Source organism: Scyliorhinus torazame, chromosome 16 (genome assembly GCF_047496885.1).
Source record: "Scyliorhinus torazame isolate Kashiwa2021f chromosome 16, sScyTor2.1, whole genome shotgun sequence".
Taxonomy (NCBI): domain Eukaryota; kingdom Metazoa; phylum Chordata; class Chondrichthyes; order Carcharhiniformes; family Scyliorhinidae; genus Scyliorhinus; species Scyliorhinus torazame.
The window spans coordinates 80,572,161-80,584,165 of record NC_092722.1 but is presented as its reverse complement, the minus strand read 5'-3'; the positions used below and the strand labels follow the sequence as shown (position 1 = coordinate 80,584,165).

Sequence of the window (12,005 nt, the reverse complement as noted above, 5' to 3'; positions counted from 1 at the left end):
GCAGAGGGAACAACTGTGAAAAGATCTCACCAAGGCCACTGAAGAAGCGGGGACGAGGCTTCCGGTGGCGGCCATGGAGGAGTAGGTCGCGCATTCGGCAGCTCCCGTCTGGAACGGACTCTCAGACCTTTTTCAGGAGTTTCCACAGACCTTTTGGGGCAGATTGGGCCTCCCGGAGGGGCTGGAGGGGCCAGACGTGGGGGCCTATGTGGTCACCATGTTGAACTCGCTGATGGGAGCGGGGTCCTTCCAGGGGCCCCTGGAGCTGGAAGGGGTCCATAGAGTGTTGGCGAGGAGGCCCAAGGCTAGCGAGCCTCAGCGGGCGGTGCTGGTGCGGTTCCATCGGTTCGTCGATCAGGAGTGTGTGCTCAGGTGGGCCAAGAAGGAGAGGAGCAGCAGGTGGGAGAACGCGGAGGTTCGGATATATCAGGACTGGAGTGCGGAGGTGGCGAGGAGGGGGGCCGGGTACAGTCGAGTGAAGGCGGTGCTGCACAGGAAAGGGGTGAAGTTTGGCATGTTGCAGCCGGCGCGACTGTGGGTTACCTACAAGGACCGGCACCATTATTTTGAGTCTCCGGAGGAGGCGTTCAGGCCGAGAAGCTGGACACAGACTGAGGGTCAGGATGGGCGATTGGGGACTGCGGTGGATATGGTATGCCTATTTTTGGTTCGGGGGGGGGGGGAGGGGGGGTGGCGGGGGCCTTTGCATTGTTTTGGGTTTCTTTTTCTCTGTGTTTTTCTCTTTTGGGTTGGGGAGGGTGGATGGGGCGGGTTGGGCACTGTTTTGGTTGGTGGCGGGGCCTGGTAGGTGGAGAGTGCGGGCTTTTTTCCCGGGGCTGGGGCGGGGAAGCGAGGATTGTTTCCCGTGCTTAGAACGGAGGGGGGAGGGAGAGAGCCTGTGGATGGGGAGCGGGAGAGGAGGGTGTGCCACACAATGGGAGGAGTCGAAGGGGAGGCGGGAGTGGCCAGGGTCAGCAGGAGTCAGCTGACATGCGGAAGTGCAATGGGGGGAGTAAACCAGCTAGGATGGGTCCTAGCCGGTGGGGGGTTGGGTGGGGGGGCAAGCGAGTGGGGGGGGGGGGGGGGGTCGAGACGGGGATATGCCGCTGTGGGGCCAGGTGTGGGGTGCGAGCGCGTGGCTGGCTGAGGAGGGGTCATGGCTAGTCGGCGGGGGAGGGGGGCGGGTAGCCCCCTGATCCGGCTGATAACCTGGAATGTAAGGGGACTGAACGGGCCAGTTAAGCGGGCCCGCGTGTTTGCACACCTGAAGGGGCTCAAGGCGGATGTGGTTATGCTTCAGGAGACACACCTGAAGGTGGCAGACCAGGTAAGACTGAGGAAAGGGTGGGTAGGTCAGGTGTTTCACTCGGGGCTAGATGCCAAAAATCGAGGGGTGGCGATCTTGGTGGGAAAGAAGGTGTCATTCGAGGCGTCGAGCATTGTGGCAGATAATGGCGGTAGGTACATAATGGTAAGTGGTAAGTTGCAGGGAGAGAGGGTGGTACTGGTCAATGTGTATGCTCCGAACTAGGACGATGCGGGTTTTATGCGGCGCATGTTGAGCCGGATCCCAGACTTGGAAGTGGGGGGCCTGATAATGGGGGGAGACTTTAACACGGTGTTGGATCCGGCACTGGATCGCTCCAGGTCTAGGACGGGTAGGAAGCCGGCGGCGGCTAGAGTGCTGAGGGGATCTATGGACCAATTAGGAGGGGTGGACACTTGGAGATTTGCAAGGCCGGGGGCGAGGGAATTTTCATTCTTTTCACATGTCCAGAAGGCTTATTCTCGAATCGACTTTTTCATTTTGAGTAGGGCGCTGATAGCGAGAGTAGAGGATACCGAGTATTCGGCAATAGCCATTTCGGACCATGCCCCGCATTGGGTGGACTTGGAGATGGGGAGGAGAGGGACCAGCGCCCGCTGTGGCGCTTGGAGGTGGGTCTGTTGGCGGACGAGGAGGTGAGCGAGCGGGTCCGAGGAAGTATAGAGAGGTACTTGGAGACCAATGACAACGGGGAGGTCCGAGTGGGGATGGTGTGGGAGGCACTGAAGGCGGTGGTGAGGGGAGAGCTGATCTCCATTAGGGCCCACAAGGAGCGGAGGGAGCGGGGGGAGAGGGAGAGGCTGGTGGGGGAGATGGTGAGGGTAGACAGGAGGTATGTGGAAGAGCCTGAGGAAGGATTGTAGAGGAAGAGGCGCAGCCTCCAGGCCGAATTCGACCTGGTGACCACCAGGAAGGTGGAGGTGCAGTGGAGGAAGGCCCAGGGGGCGGTCTACGAGTATGGGGAAAAGGCAAGCCGGATGCTGGCGCATCAGCTTCGGAAGCGGGACGCAGCTAGGGAGATCGGGGGAGTTAAGGACAGGGGAGGGAGCGTAGTGCGGAGTGGGGTTGGCATCAATGGGGTCTTCAGGGACTTCTACGAGGAATTGTACCGATCCAAGCCCCCACGGGAGGGGGAGGGATGGGCCGTTTCCTGGACCAATTGAGGTTTCCAAAGGTGGAAGAGGGATTGGTGGCGGGACTGGGGGCCCCGATTGGGCTGGAGGAGCTGATCAAAGGGATAGGAAGCATGCAGGCGGGGAAGGCACCGGGGCCGGACGGTTTCCCGGTCGAGTTCTATAAAAAATATATGGACCTGTTGGGCCCGCTGTTAGTTAGGACCTTTAATGAGGCAAGGGAGGGGGGGGGCTTTACCCCCGACGATGTCCCGGGCACTGATCTCCTTGATCCTGAAGCGGGACAAGGATCCCCTGCAATGTGGGTCTTACAGACCGATTTCCTTGCTAAATGTAGATGCCAAGGTGCTGGCGAAGGACTTAGCCACGAGGATTGAGGATTGTGTGCCGCAGATCATCCATGAAGACCAGACGGGGTTTGTGAAGGGGTGACAGTTGAACGCGAATGTGCGGAGGCTTTTGAACGTTATCATGATGCTGGAGAGGGAGGAGGAGGCGGAGATAGTGGTGGCGATGGACGCTGAGAAAGCCTTCGATAGGGTAGAGTGGGGGTACCTGTGGGAGGTGCTGAAGAGGTTCGGGTTTGGGGAGGGGGTTTGTCAGGTGGGTTAGGCTGTTGTATGAGGTCCCGATGGCGAGTGTGGCCACAAATAGGAGGAGGTCCGAGTACTTTCAGTTGCACCGAGGGACGAGACAGGGGTGTCCCCAGACCCCCCTGCTCTTCGCACTGGCGATTGAACCCCTGGCTATGGCACTGAGAGAGTCGAGGAACTGGAGGGGGTTGGTGCGGGGTGGGGAGGAGCATAGGGTGTCGCTTTATGCGGACGACCTGCTGCTGTATGTGGCGGACCCGGTGGGAGGAATGCCAGAGGTAATGAGGATCCTTAGGGAATTCGGGGACTTTTCGGGGTACAAGCTCAATATGGGGAAGAGCGAGCTGTTCGTAGTTTAGCTAGGAGACCAGGAGAGGGGGATTGGCGAGCTCCCACCAAAAAGGGCGGAGAGGAGCTTCAGATATTTGGGGGTCCAGGTGGCCAGAAGCTGGGGGGCCCTGCATAGGCTTAACTTTACAAGGCTGGTGGAGCAAATGGAGGAGGAGTTCAAGAGGTGGGACGCATTGCCGCTGTCCTTGGCGGGTAGGGTGCAGTCAATCAAAATGACGGTGCACCCAAGGTTTTTGTTCCTGTTCCAGTGAGAAGGGTGTTCCTGGAGCAGAGTAGAGATAGGGGGGGGCTGGCGCTGCCCAACCTCTGTGGGTACTACTGGGCCGCCAATGCGACAATGGTGCGCAAGTGGGTGATGGAGGGGGAGGGGGCTGCATGGAAGAGGCTGGAGACGGTGTCCTGTGTGGGTACGAGTCTGGGGGCGCTGGCAAAGGCACCGCTGCCGCTCCCTCCAAGGAGCTATGCCATGAGCCCGGTGGTGATGGCGGCCCTCAAACTTTGGGGGCAATGGAGGCGGCATAGGGGGGAAGTTGGGGCCTCGGCATGGACCCCATTACGGGGGAACCACCGGTTCGCCCCAGGAAGAACAGGTGGAGGGTTTTCGGGGTGGCACAGGGCAGGAATAGGAAAGTTGGGGGACCTGTTTGTGGATGGGAAGTTCGGGAGCTTGGGTGAGCTGGAGGAGAAGTACGGGCTCCCCCCGGGGGACACCTTCAGGTACTTACAGGTAAGGGCGTTTGCCAGACGGCAGGTGGTAAAATTCCCGCGGCTACTGCCACACACAGTACAGGACAGGGTGCTCTCGGGGGGCTGGGTGGGAGTGGGGAAGATCTTGGAAACGTACCAGGTGACGCAGGAGGAGGAGGAGGCCTCGGTGGTGGAGTTGAAAGGTAAGTGGGAGGAGGAATTGGGAGAGGAGATCGAAGGGGGAACGTGGGCAGATGCCCAAGGGAGGGTGAACTCTTTCTCATCGTGCGCGAGGCTCAGCCCCATACAGTTTAAGGTGCTGCACAGGGCACACATGACCGGGACAAGGATGAGCCGGTTCTTTATGGGTGAGGACAGGTGTGTTAGGTGCTCAGAGAGCCCAGCAAATCACACCCATATGTTCTGGGCATGCCCAGCGCTGGAGGAATTTTGGAAGGGCGTAGCGAGGACGGTGTCGAGGGTGGTAGGATCCAGGGTCAAACCGGGCTGGGGGCTCGCAATATTTGGGGTGGCAGAGGAGCCGGGAGTGCAGGAGGCGAAAGAGGCCGGAATTCTGGCCTTTGCATCCCTGGAAGCCCGGCGAAGGATTCTCCTTCAGTGGAAAGATACGAGGCCCCCCAAACGTGGAATCCTGGATCAGCGATATGGCAGGGTTCATTAAATTGGAGAGGGTGAAATTCGCCTTGAGAGGGTCGGTACAAGGGTTCTTTAGGCGGTGGCAACCGTTCTTAGACTTTCTGGCGGAACGATAGACATTGGTCAATGGCAGCAGCAGCTCGGGGGGGGGGGGGTTTACTTTATTTTTGTTTATGTTATTTACACTGGAAGGGTCTGAGGGGGTGTATACACCTGTTGTCTTAAGTCGGGGTGTTAATGTTAATTTATTATTTAGGTACAGGGGGGAAGGGGTTTGGGGGGTTGCTTTTTTAGATTGTGTTTTGTACTTAACCCTGTTGGGTTCTTTTTTCTTTCTCATTTTGTTATTGATATTTTATGAAAACCTTTAATAAAAATTAGTTTAAAAAAAAAACTGAAAAACCCGAGGCAGCGCTTCAGGGCCTTGGGGCAGTGAGGGAGGAGGAACTCCATAAGGGGGCACATGCGCTCAGGGTCGGGGCCTATAACTCCATTTCGCACTACGTAGCCTAGAATGGCTAGACGGTCGGTGCTAAATACGCATTTATCCTTCTTGTACGTTAACTTAAGGATTTTCGCGGTCTGGAGAAATTTGCAGAGGTTGGTGTCGTGGTCCTGCTGGTCATGGCTGTCATGATATTCAAACACACACATCATGATGGACACACCAACAGACAAATCAGAGCACACAACACCACAACCAATCACACACAAAGACAGGAACCATATAAAAGCACGGACACGACACCTGGTGGACAGTAGGTCTGGGGACAAGGACACAGACACGACCTGTTTTAACATCACAAACAGGGAATCCCCACCTGCAGAGTATCAAGACAAAACTGTACATAGAAGGTTTAAATAAAATAGCGTTGTACCATATACAACCGTGTTGGCTCATCTGTGTGTCAGAACGCCCAACACCACAATGGCCGCAGATGGTGACGTTATCCAGATACGGGAACGTTGCGCGTAAGCCGTACCGGTCAACCATTCGGTCCATCTCTCGCTGGAAGACCGAGACCCCATTAGTGACACCAAAGGGAACTCTTAAAAATTGATAGAGCTGCCCATCTGCTTCGAAGGCAGTGTACTGGCGGTCACCATTACGGAGGGGTAGCTGGTGGTAAGCGGACTTGAGATCCACCGTGGAGAAAACCTTGTATTGTGCGATCCTGTTTACCAGGTCGGCTATACGGGGGAGAGGGTACGCGTCCAGCTGCGTAAACCTGTTGATGGTCTGACTGTAGTCAATGACCATCCTAGCTTCTCCCCGGTGTTTACCACCAATACTTGAGCTCTCCAGGGACTGTTGCTCGCTTCGATGACCCCTTCCCTCAGCAGCCTCTGGACCTCTGACCTGATGAAGGTCCGGTCCTGGGCACTGTACCGCCTGCTCCTGGTGGCGATGGGTTTGCAATCCGGGGTGAGGTTCGCAAACAGGGAAGGCGGGTCGACCTTAAGGGTCGCAAGGCCGCAGACAGTATGGGAGGGTATAGAGCCGCCGAATTGAAAGGTCAGACTTTGCAAGTTACATTGGAAGTCCAGCCCCAGGAGGGTAGCTGCGCAGAGGTGCGGCAGGATATACAGGCGGAAATTGTTGAATTTCCTACCTTGGACAGTGAGGTTCGCTAGGCAGAACCCCTTTACCTCCACCGAGTGTGACCCGGAGGCCAGGGAGATCCCTTGATTTACAGGGTGGGTTACAAGTGAACAGCGCCTTACCGTGTCGGGGTGAACAAAGCTTTCTGTGCTCCCAGAGTCAATCAGGCAAGACGTCTCGTGGCCATTGATGAGGACCGTCGTTGTAGCTGTTGCGAGTGTCCGAGGTCGACTTTGGTCCAGTGTCACCAAGGCCAGTTGAAGCAGTTGCGAGTTCTGATCGGGCAGCGTGTCGTCAGCTGTGCTGGGGGCCTGGGGCCCCATCCAAGATGGCGTCTCCCATGGATCGCACATGGTGTCCAGGGATGGACAAGATGGCGGCGGGGATGGACAAAATGGCGGCGCCCACCCGTCCAGCGTGGTGTCCGGGGGGCAAGATGGCCACGCCTGTGGGTCGCACGTGGCCCTAGAATAGGGGGGCGGCAGTGAGCGCTGGCCGGTCGGGGTCTGAAGGGGGGGGTTGCGATGGCGGTCCGGAGTCGCTGGAGACCGCGGCCATGGCCTGGCAGACCCCCACAAAGTGGCCCTTCTTGCCGCACCCTTTGCAGGTGGCGGTGCGGGCCGGGCAGCGCGGGCGGGGATGATTCGCCTGCCCGCTGAAGAAACAGCGGGGCCCGGCGGCGTTAGCAGTTCGTCTCGCAGCGCAGGCCTGCGGGGTCAGGGGGAAGGTCAGTGGGGCTGCCGCTGCAGGGTGCCACGCAGCCCAGGGGGCCGCCGCGCGGTCGGGCGCATAGGACTGCGCATTTTGGGAGGCGACGTCCATGGACCCTGCCAGCGCCCGTGCCTCTCTAAGTCCCAGGGTGTCCTTTTCTAGGAGTCTTCGGCGTATGAGGAGCTCATACCTGCTACGAAGGCATCCCTGATTAAAAGTTCCGTGTGCTCGCTCCCCGAAACTTGCCGGCAGCCACAGTTTCGGCCCAGCACCAGTAACGCCCGGTAGAAATCCTCCAATGATTCCCCGGGGCTTTGCCGTATAGTTGCAAGCAAGTGACGTGCGTAGACCTGATTTACAGGGCGGATATAATGTCCTTTTAACAGTTCGATCGCGGCATCCTAGTCCTCCGCCTCCTCGATAAGGGTGTAGATCCCAGGGCTGACCCTTGAGCGCAGGAGATGCATTTTCTGTCGTTCTGAGGGGGTACCTCCGGCTGTCTCGAGGTAGCCTTTAAAGCACGCCAGCCAGTGTTTAAAAATTGCAGCTGAGTTCCCCGCGTGGGGGCTGAGTTGAAGGCACTCCGTTTCGATTCGGAGATCCATCCTTCCAGCTTAAGTCTAGGCGATTAAATTGATGCGCGATCAATTACACTCAAGACGAAGTGATTTCATAACTGAAGGCTTTAATCCACTAGAACTTGTTCCCCAGCAGCTTTGGTACAGAAAGTGAAGGCTGCTGGGAAGGCACAGTTTCTTATACTCCGCCTTCAGGGCGGAGCTACGTATCAACAGCCAATGGTAAACTCCTAGGTTTAACCAATGGTCAACAGCCTCTTCGGTACCGCAATACCTGATACTACCACAGAGAGTGAGTGCGGGAGAGAGAGAGAGAGAGTGAGGGCGGGAGAGAGAGAGTGAGAGAGAGAGTGAGTGAGTGCAGGAGAGAGAGAGTGAGTGCGGGAGAGAGAGAGAGAGAGTGAGGGCGGGAGAGAGAGAGTGAGAGAGAGAGTGAGTGAGTGCAGGAGAGAGAGAGTGAGTGCGGGAGAGAGAGAGAGAGAGTGAGGGCGGGAGAGAGAGAGTGAGAGAGAGAGTGAGTGAGTGCAGGAGAGAGAGAGTGCGTGCGGGAGAGAGAGAGAGAGAGTGCGTGCGTGTGGGAGAGAGAGAGTGCGTGCGGGAGAGAGAGTGCGCGCGGGAGAGAGAGAGAGAGTGCTTGCGGGAGAGAGAGAGAGAGAGAGTGCGTGTCGGAGAGAGAGAGAGAGAGAGAGTGCGTGCGGGAGAGAGAGAGTGCGTGCGGGGGAGAGAGAGAGAGAGAGAGAGAGTGCGTGCGGTGGAGAGAGAGAGAGAGTGTGTGCAGAGAGAGAGAGAGAGAGAGTGCGTGCGGGAGAGAGAGAGAGAGTGCGTGCGTGCGGGAGAGAGCGAGGGTGCGTGCGGGAGAGAGAGAGTGCGTGCGGGAGAGAGAGAGTGCGTGTGCGGGAGAGAGAGAGTCCGTGCGCGAGAGAGAGTGTGTGAGGGAGAGAGAGAGAGAGTGCGTGTGGGAGAGAGAGAGAATGCGGGAGAGAGAGAGAGAGAGAGAGAGTGCGTGTGGGAGAGAGAGAGAGAGTGCGGCGGGAGAGAGAGAGTGCGTGCGGGAGAGAAAGAGAGAGAGTGTGTGCGGGAGAGAGAGAGAGAGAGTGCTTGCGGGAGAGAGAGTGCGTGCGGGAGAGAGAGAGAGAGAGAGTGCGTGCGGTAGAGAGAGAGAGAAAGAGAGAGTGCGTGCAGGAGCGAGAGAGAGTGCGTGCGGGTGAGAGAGAGAGAGTGCGTGCGGGAGCGAGAGAGTGCATGCAGGAGGGAGAGAGAGTGCGAGTGGGAGAGAGAGAGAGAGTGCGTGCGGGAGAGAGAGAGTGCGTGCGGGAGAGAGAGTGCGTGCGGGAGAGAGAGAGTGCGTGCGGGAGAGAGAGAGAGTGCGTGCGGGAGAGAGAGAGAGAGAGAGTGCGTGCGGGAGAGAGAGAGAGAGAGAGAGTGCGTGCGGGAGGGAGAGAGAGAGAGAGAGAGTGCGAGTGGGAGAGAGAGAGAGAGTGCGTGCGGGAGAGAGAGTGCGTGCGGGAGAGAGAGTGCGTGCGGGAGAGAGAGAGTGCGTGCGGGAGAGAGAGAGTGCGTGCGGGAGAGAGAGAGAGAGAGTGCGTGCGGGAGAGAGAGAGAGTGCGTGCGGGAGAGAGAGAGAGAGAGTGCGTGCGGGAGAGAGAGAGAGTGCGTGCGGGAGAGAGAGAGAGAGTGCGTGCGGAAGAGAGAGCGAGTGCGTGCGGAAGAGAGAGCGAGTGCGTGCGGGAGAGAGAGAGAGAGTGCGTGCGGGAGAGAGAGAGAGAGAGAGAGTGCGTGCGGGAGCGAGAGAGAGTGCATGCAGGAGGGAGAGAGAGAGAGTGCGTGCGGGAGAGAGAGAGAGAGAGTGCGAGCGGGAGAGAGAGAGAGAGTGCGTGCGGGAGAGAGAGAGTGCGTGCGGGAGAGAGAGAGTGCGTGCGGGAGAGAGAGAGTGCGTGCGGGAGAGAGAGAGAGAGTGCGGGAGAGAGAGAGAGAGTGCGTGCGGGAGAGAGAGAGAGAGAGAGTGCGTGCGGGAGAGAGAGAGAGAGTGCGTGCGGGAGAGAGAGAGTGCGTGCGGGAGAGAGAGAGTGCGTGCGGAAGAGAGAGCGAGTGCGTGCGGGGGAGAGAGAGAGTGCGTGCGGGAGAGAGAGAGTGCGTGCGGGAGAGAGAGAGAGAGAGAGCGTGTGGGAGAGAGAGAGAGAGTGCGTGCGGGAGAGAAGGAGAGAGAGTGCGTGCGGGAGAGAGAGTGCGTGCGTGCGGGAGAGAGAGAGAGTGCGTGCGGGAGAGAGAGAGAGAGAGTGCATGCGGGAGAGAGAGAGAGCGTGCGGGAGAGAGAGAGAGAGTACGTGCGGGAGAGAGAGAGAGAGTGCGTGCGGGAGAGAGAGAGAGTGCGTGCGGGATAGAGAGAGTGCATGCGGGAGAGAGAGAGTGGGTGTGGGAGAGAGAGAGTGCGTGCGGGAGAGAGAGATAGTGCGTGTGCTGGAGAGAGAGAGTGCGGGTGAGAGAGAGAGAGGGTGCGGGAGAGAGAGAGAGAGTGCGTGAGAGAGAGAATGCGTGAGAGAGTGAGTGCGGGAGAGAGAGAGTGCATGAGAGAGTGTGCGTGAGAGAGAGTGCGTTTGAGTGTATTAATGACTGTGAGTGAATGTGTGAGCGAGTGTGTGAGTAAATCGATGTGTGTGTGAGTCTGCGTGTGTGTGTGAGTGTGTGTCTGTGATTGTGTGTCTGTGAGTGAGTGTGTCTGTGTGTGAGTGAGTCTGAGTGAGTGAGTGTCTGAGTGAGTGTGAGTTTGTAAGTGAGTGATTCAGTGTGTGAGTGAATGAATGAGTGTGTATGAGTGAGTGAGTCTGTGTGAGTGTGTGAGTCTGTGTGTGAGTGAGTGTGTGTGTGTCTGTGTGTGAGTGAGTGTGTGTGAGAGTTTGTGGGTGTGTGAGTGTTTGTGAGTGAGTGTGAGTGAGTATAAGTGTGAGTGTGTATGAATGAGTGATTCAGTGCGTGAGTGAGTGTGTGTGTGAGTCTGTGTGTGAGGGGGTGTGTGAGTGAGTCTGTGTGAGTGCGTGCGTGAGTGTGTATGTGACTGAGTGTGTGTGAGTGTACTAATAATAATAATCGCTTATTGTCACAAGTAAGTTTCAATGAATTTACTGTGAAAACCCCTAGTCACCAATTTCTGGCGCCTGTTCGGGGAGGCCGGTACGGGAATTGAACCCGCGCTGCTGGCATTGTTCTGCATTCCAAGCCAGCTATTTAGCCCATATGCTAAACCAGCCCCGGCCAACCAGTGTGTGAGTGAGCATGAATGATTGTGTGTGTATGAACATGTAAGTGTGTGAGTGTAGGTGAGTGAGTGTGTATGAGCATGTAAGTGTGAGTGAGTGATTGTGTATGTGAGGGTGATTGTGTTTGTGAGAGTGAGTGAGTGTGTATGTGACTGAGTGTGTGAGAGAATGAGCGTGTAAGTACGAGTGTGAGTCTTTCTCACTGTTTCACATCCTCCAGCCCAGACACTGTATTCTGCTGAACCTACCGATCACATCCAGGACGTAGCTGGTCTGTAGCGTCTTCTTGGTGAACTCCACATTACAGGTCCACTTTCCCGCATGGAGCAGACTTATTGCACTGAGCATCACCGTGTTCTCGTTGCTCTGGGTATGTCCAGGACCGTTCCAGCTCACCTTTCCTGCTGGAGCATGGCAGGTCAGCTCTACACTGTCGCCCTCGAGCGAGGGTTTCGAGGAGCTGGAAGTCACTGTACGAGGGGAGGGGGTGTGAGGGAGGATGTAGAGACACAAGAAAGCCAGTTAAAGATACGAATGGCATCGCCCAGCCCCAAACGGCAAGCCCTTTAGCCCCTCTCACCTGTGCTAGCCTCCGTTCGAACCAGAGAAGGAAAAGGGGCAGCAGACATATGGGGAACACCCACCGCCTGCAAGTTCCCACTTTTGAGTCCCATACACACCATCCCGACTGTGAAATATATCTGTACTAAACTGGATCGATGGGAATCAGGGGGAAAACTCTCCGCTGGTTGGAGTCATACCTGGCACAAAGGAAGAAGGTTGTGGTGGTTGGAGCTCCAGGATATCACTGCATGAGTTCCTCAGGGTAGTGTCCTAAGGCCAAACCATCTTCAGCTGCTTCATCAATGACCTCCCTTCCATTATAAGGTCTGAAGTGGGGATGTTTGCGGATGACTGCACAATGTTCAACACCATTCGCAACTCCTCAGGTAATGAAGCAGTCCGTGTTCAAATACAGTAAGATCTGGACAATATCCAGGCTTGGGCTGACATGTGGCAAGTTACATTTGCACCACACAAGTGCCAGGCAATGACCATCTCCTACAAGAGAGGATCTAACCATCTCCCCCTTGACATTCAATGGCATTAC

At 57.0% G+C, this 12,005-nt stretch overlaps 1 protein-coding gene across 2 annotated transcripts in view; it reads right to left on the bottom strand.

Annotated features, from left to right (window-relative positions):
- Nucleotides 1–12,005, bottom strand: part of LOC140392903 (lymphocyte activation gene 3 protein-like) — a 215,671-nt gene that overhangs the window by 121,755 nt on the left and 81,911 nt on the right. For both annotated transcript variants that reach the window (XM_072478673.1, XM_072478674.1), the window contains exon 4: nucleotides 11,143–11,364. In XM_072478673.1, the coding sequence (XP_072334774.1) occupies nucleotides 11,143–11,364 (222 nt within the window). The remainder of the gene's footprint in view (nucleotides 1–11,142; nucleotides 11,365–12,005) is intronic.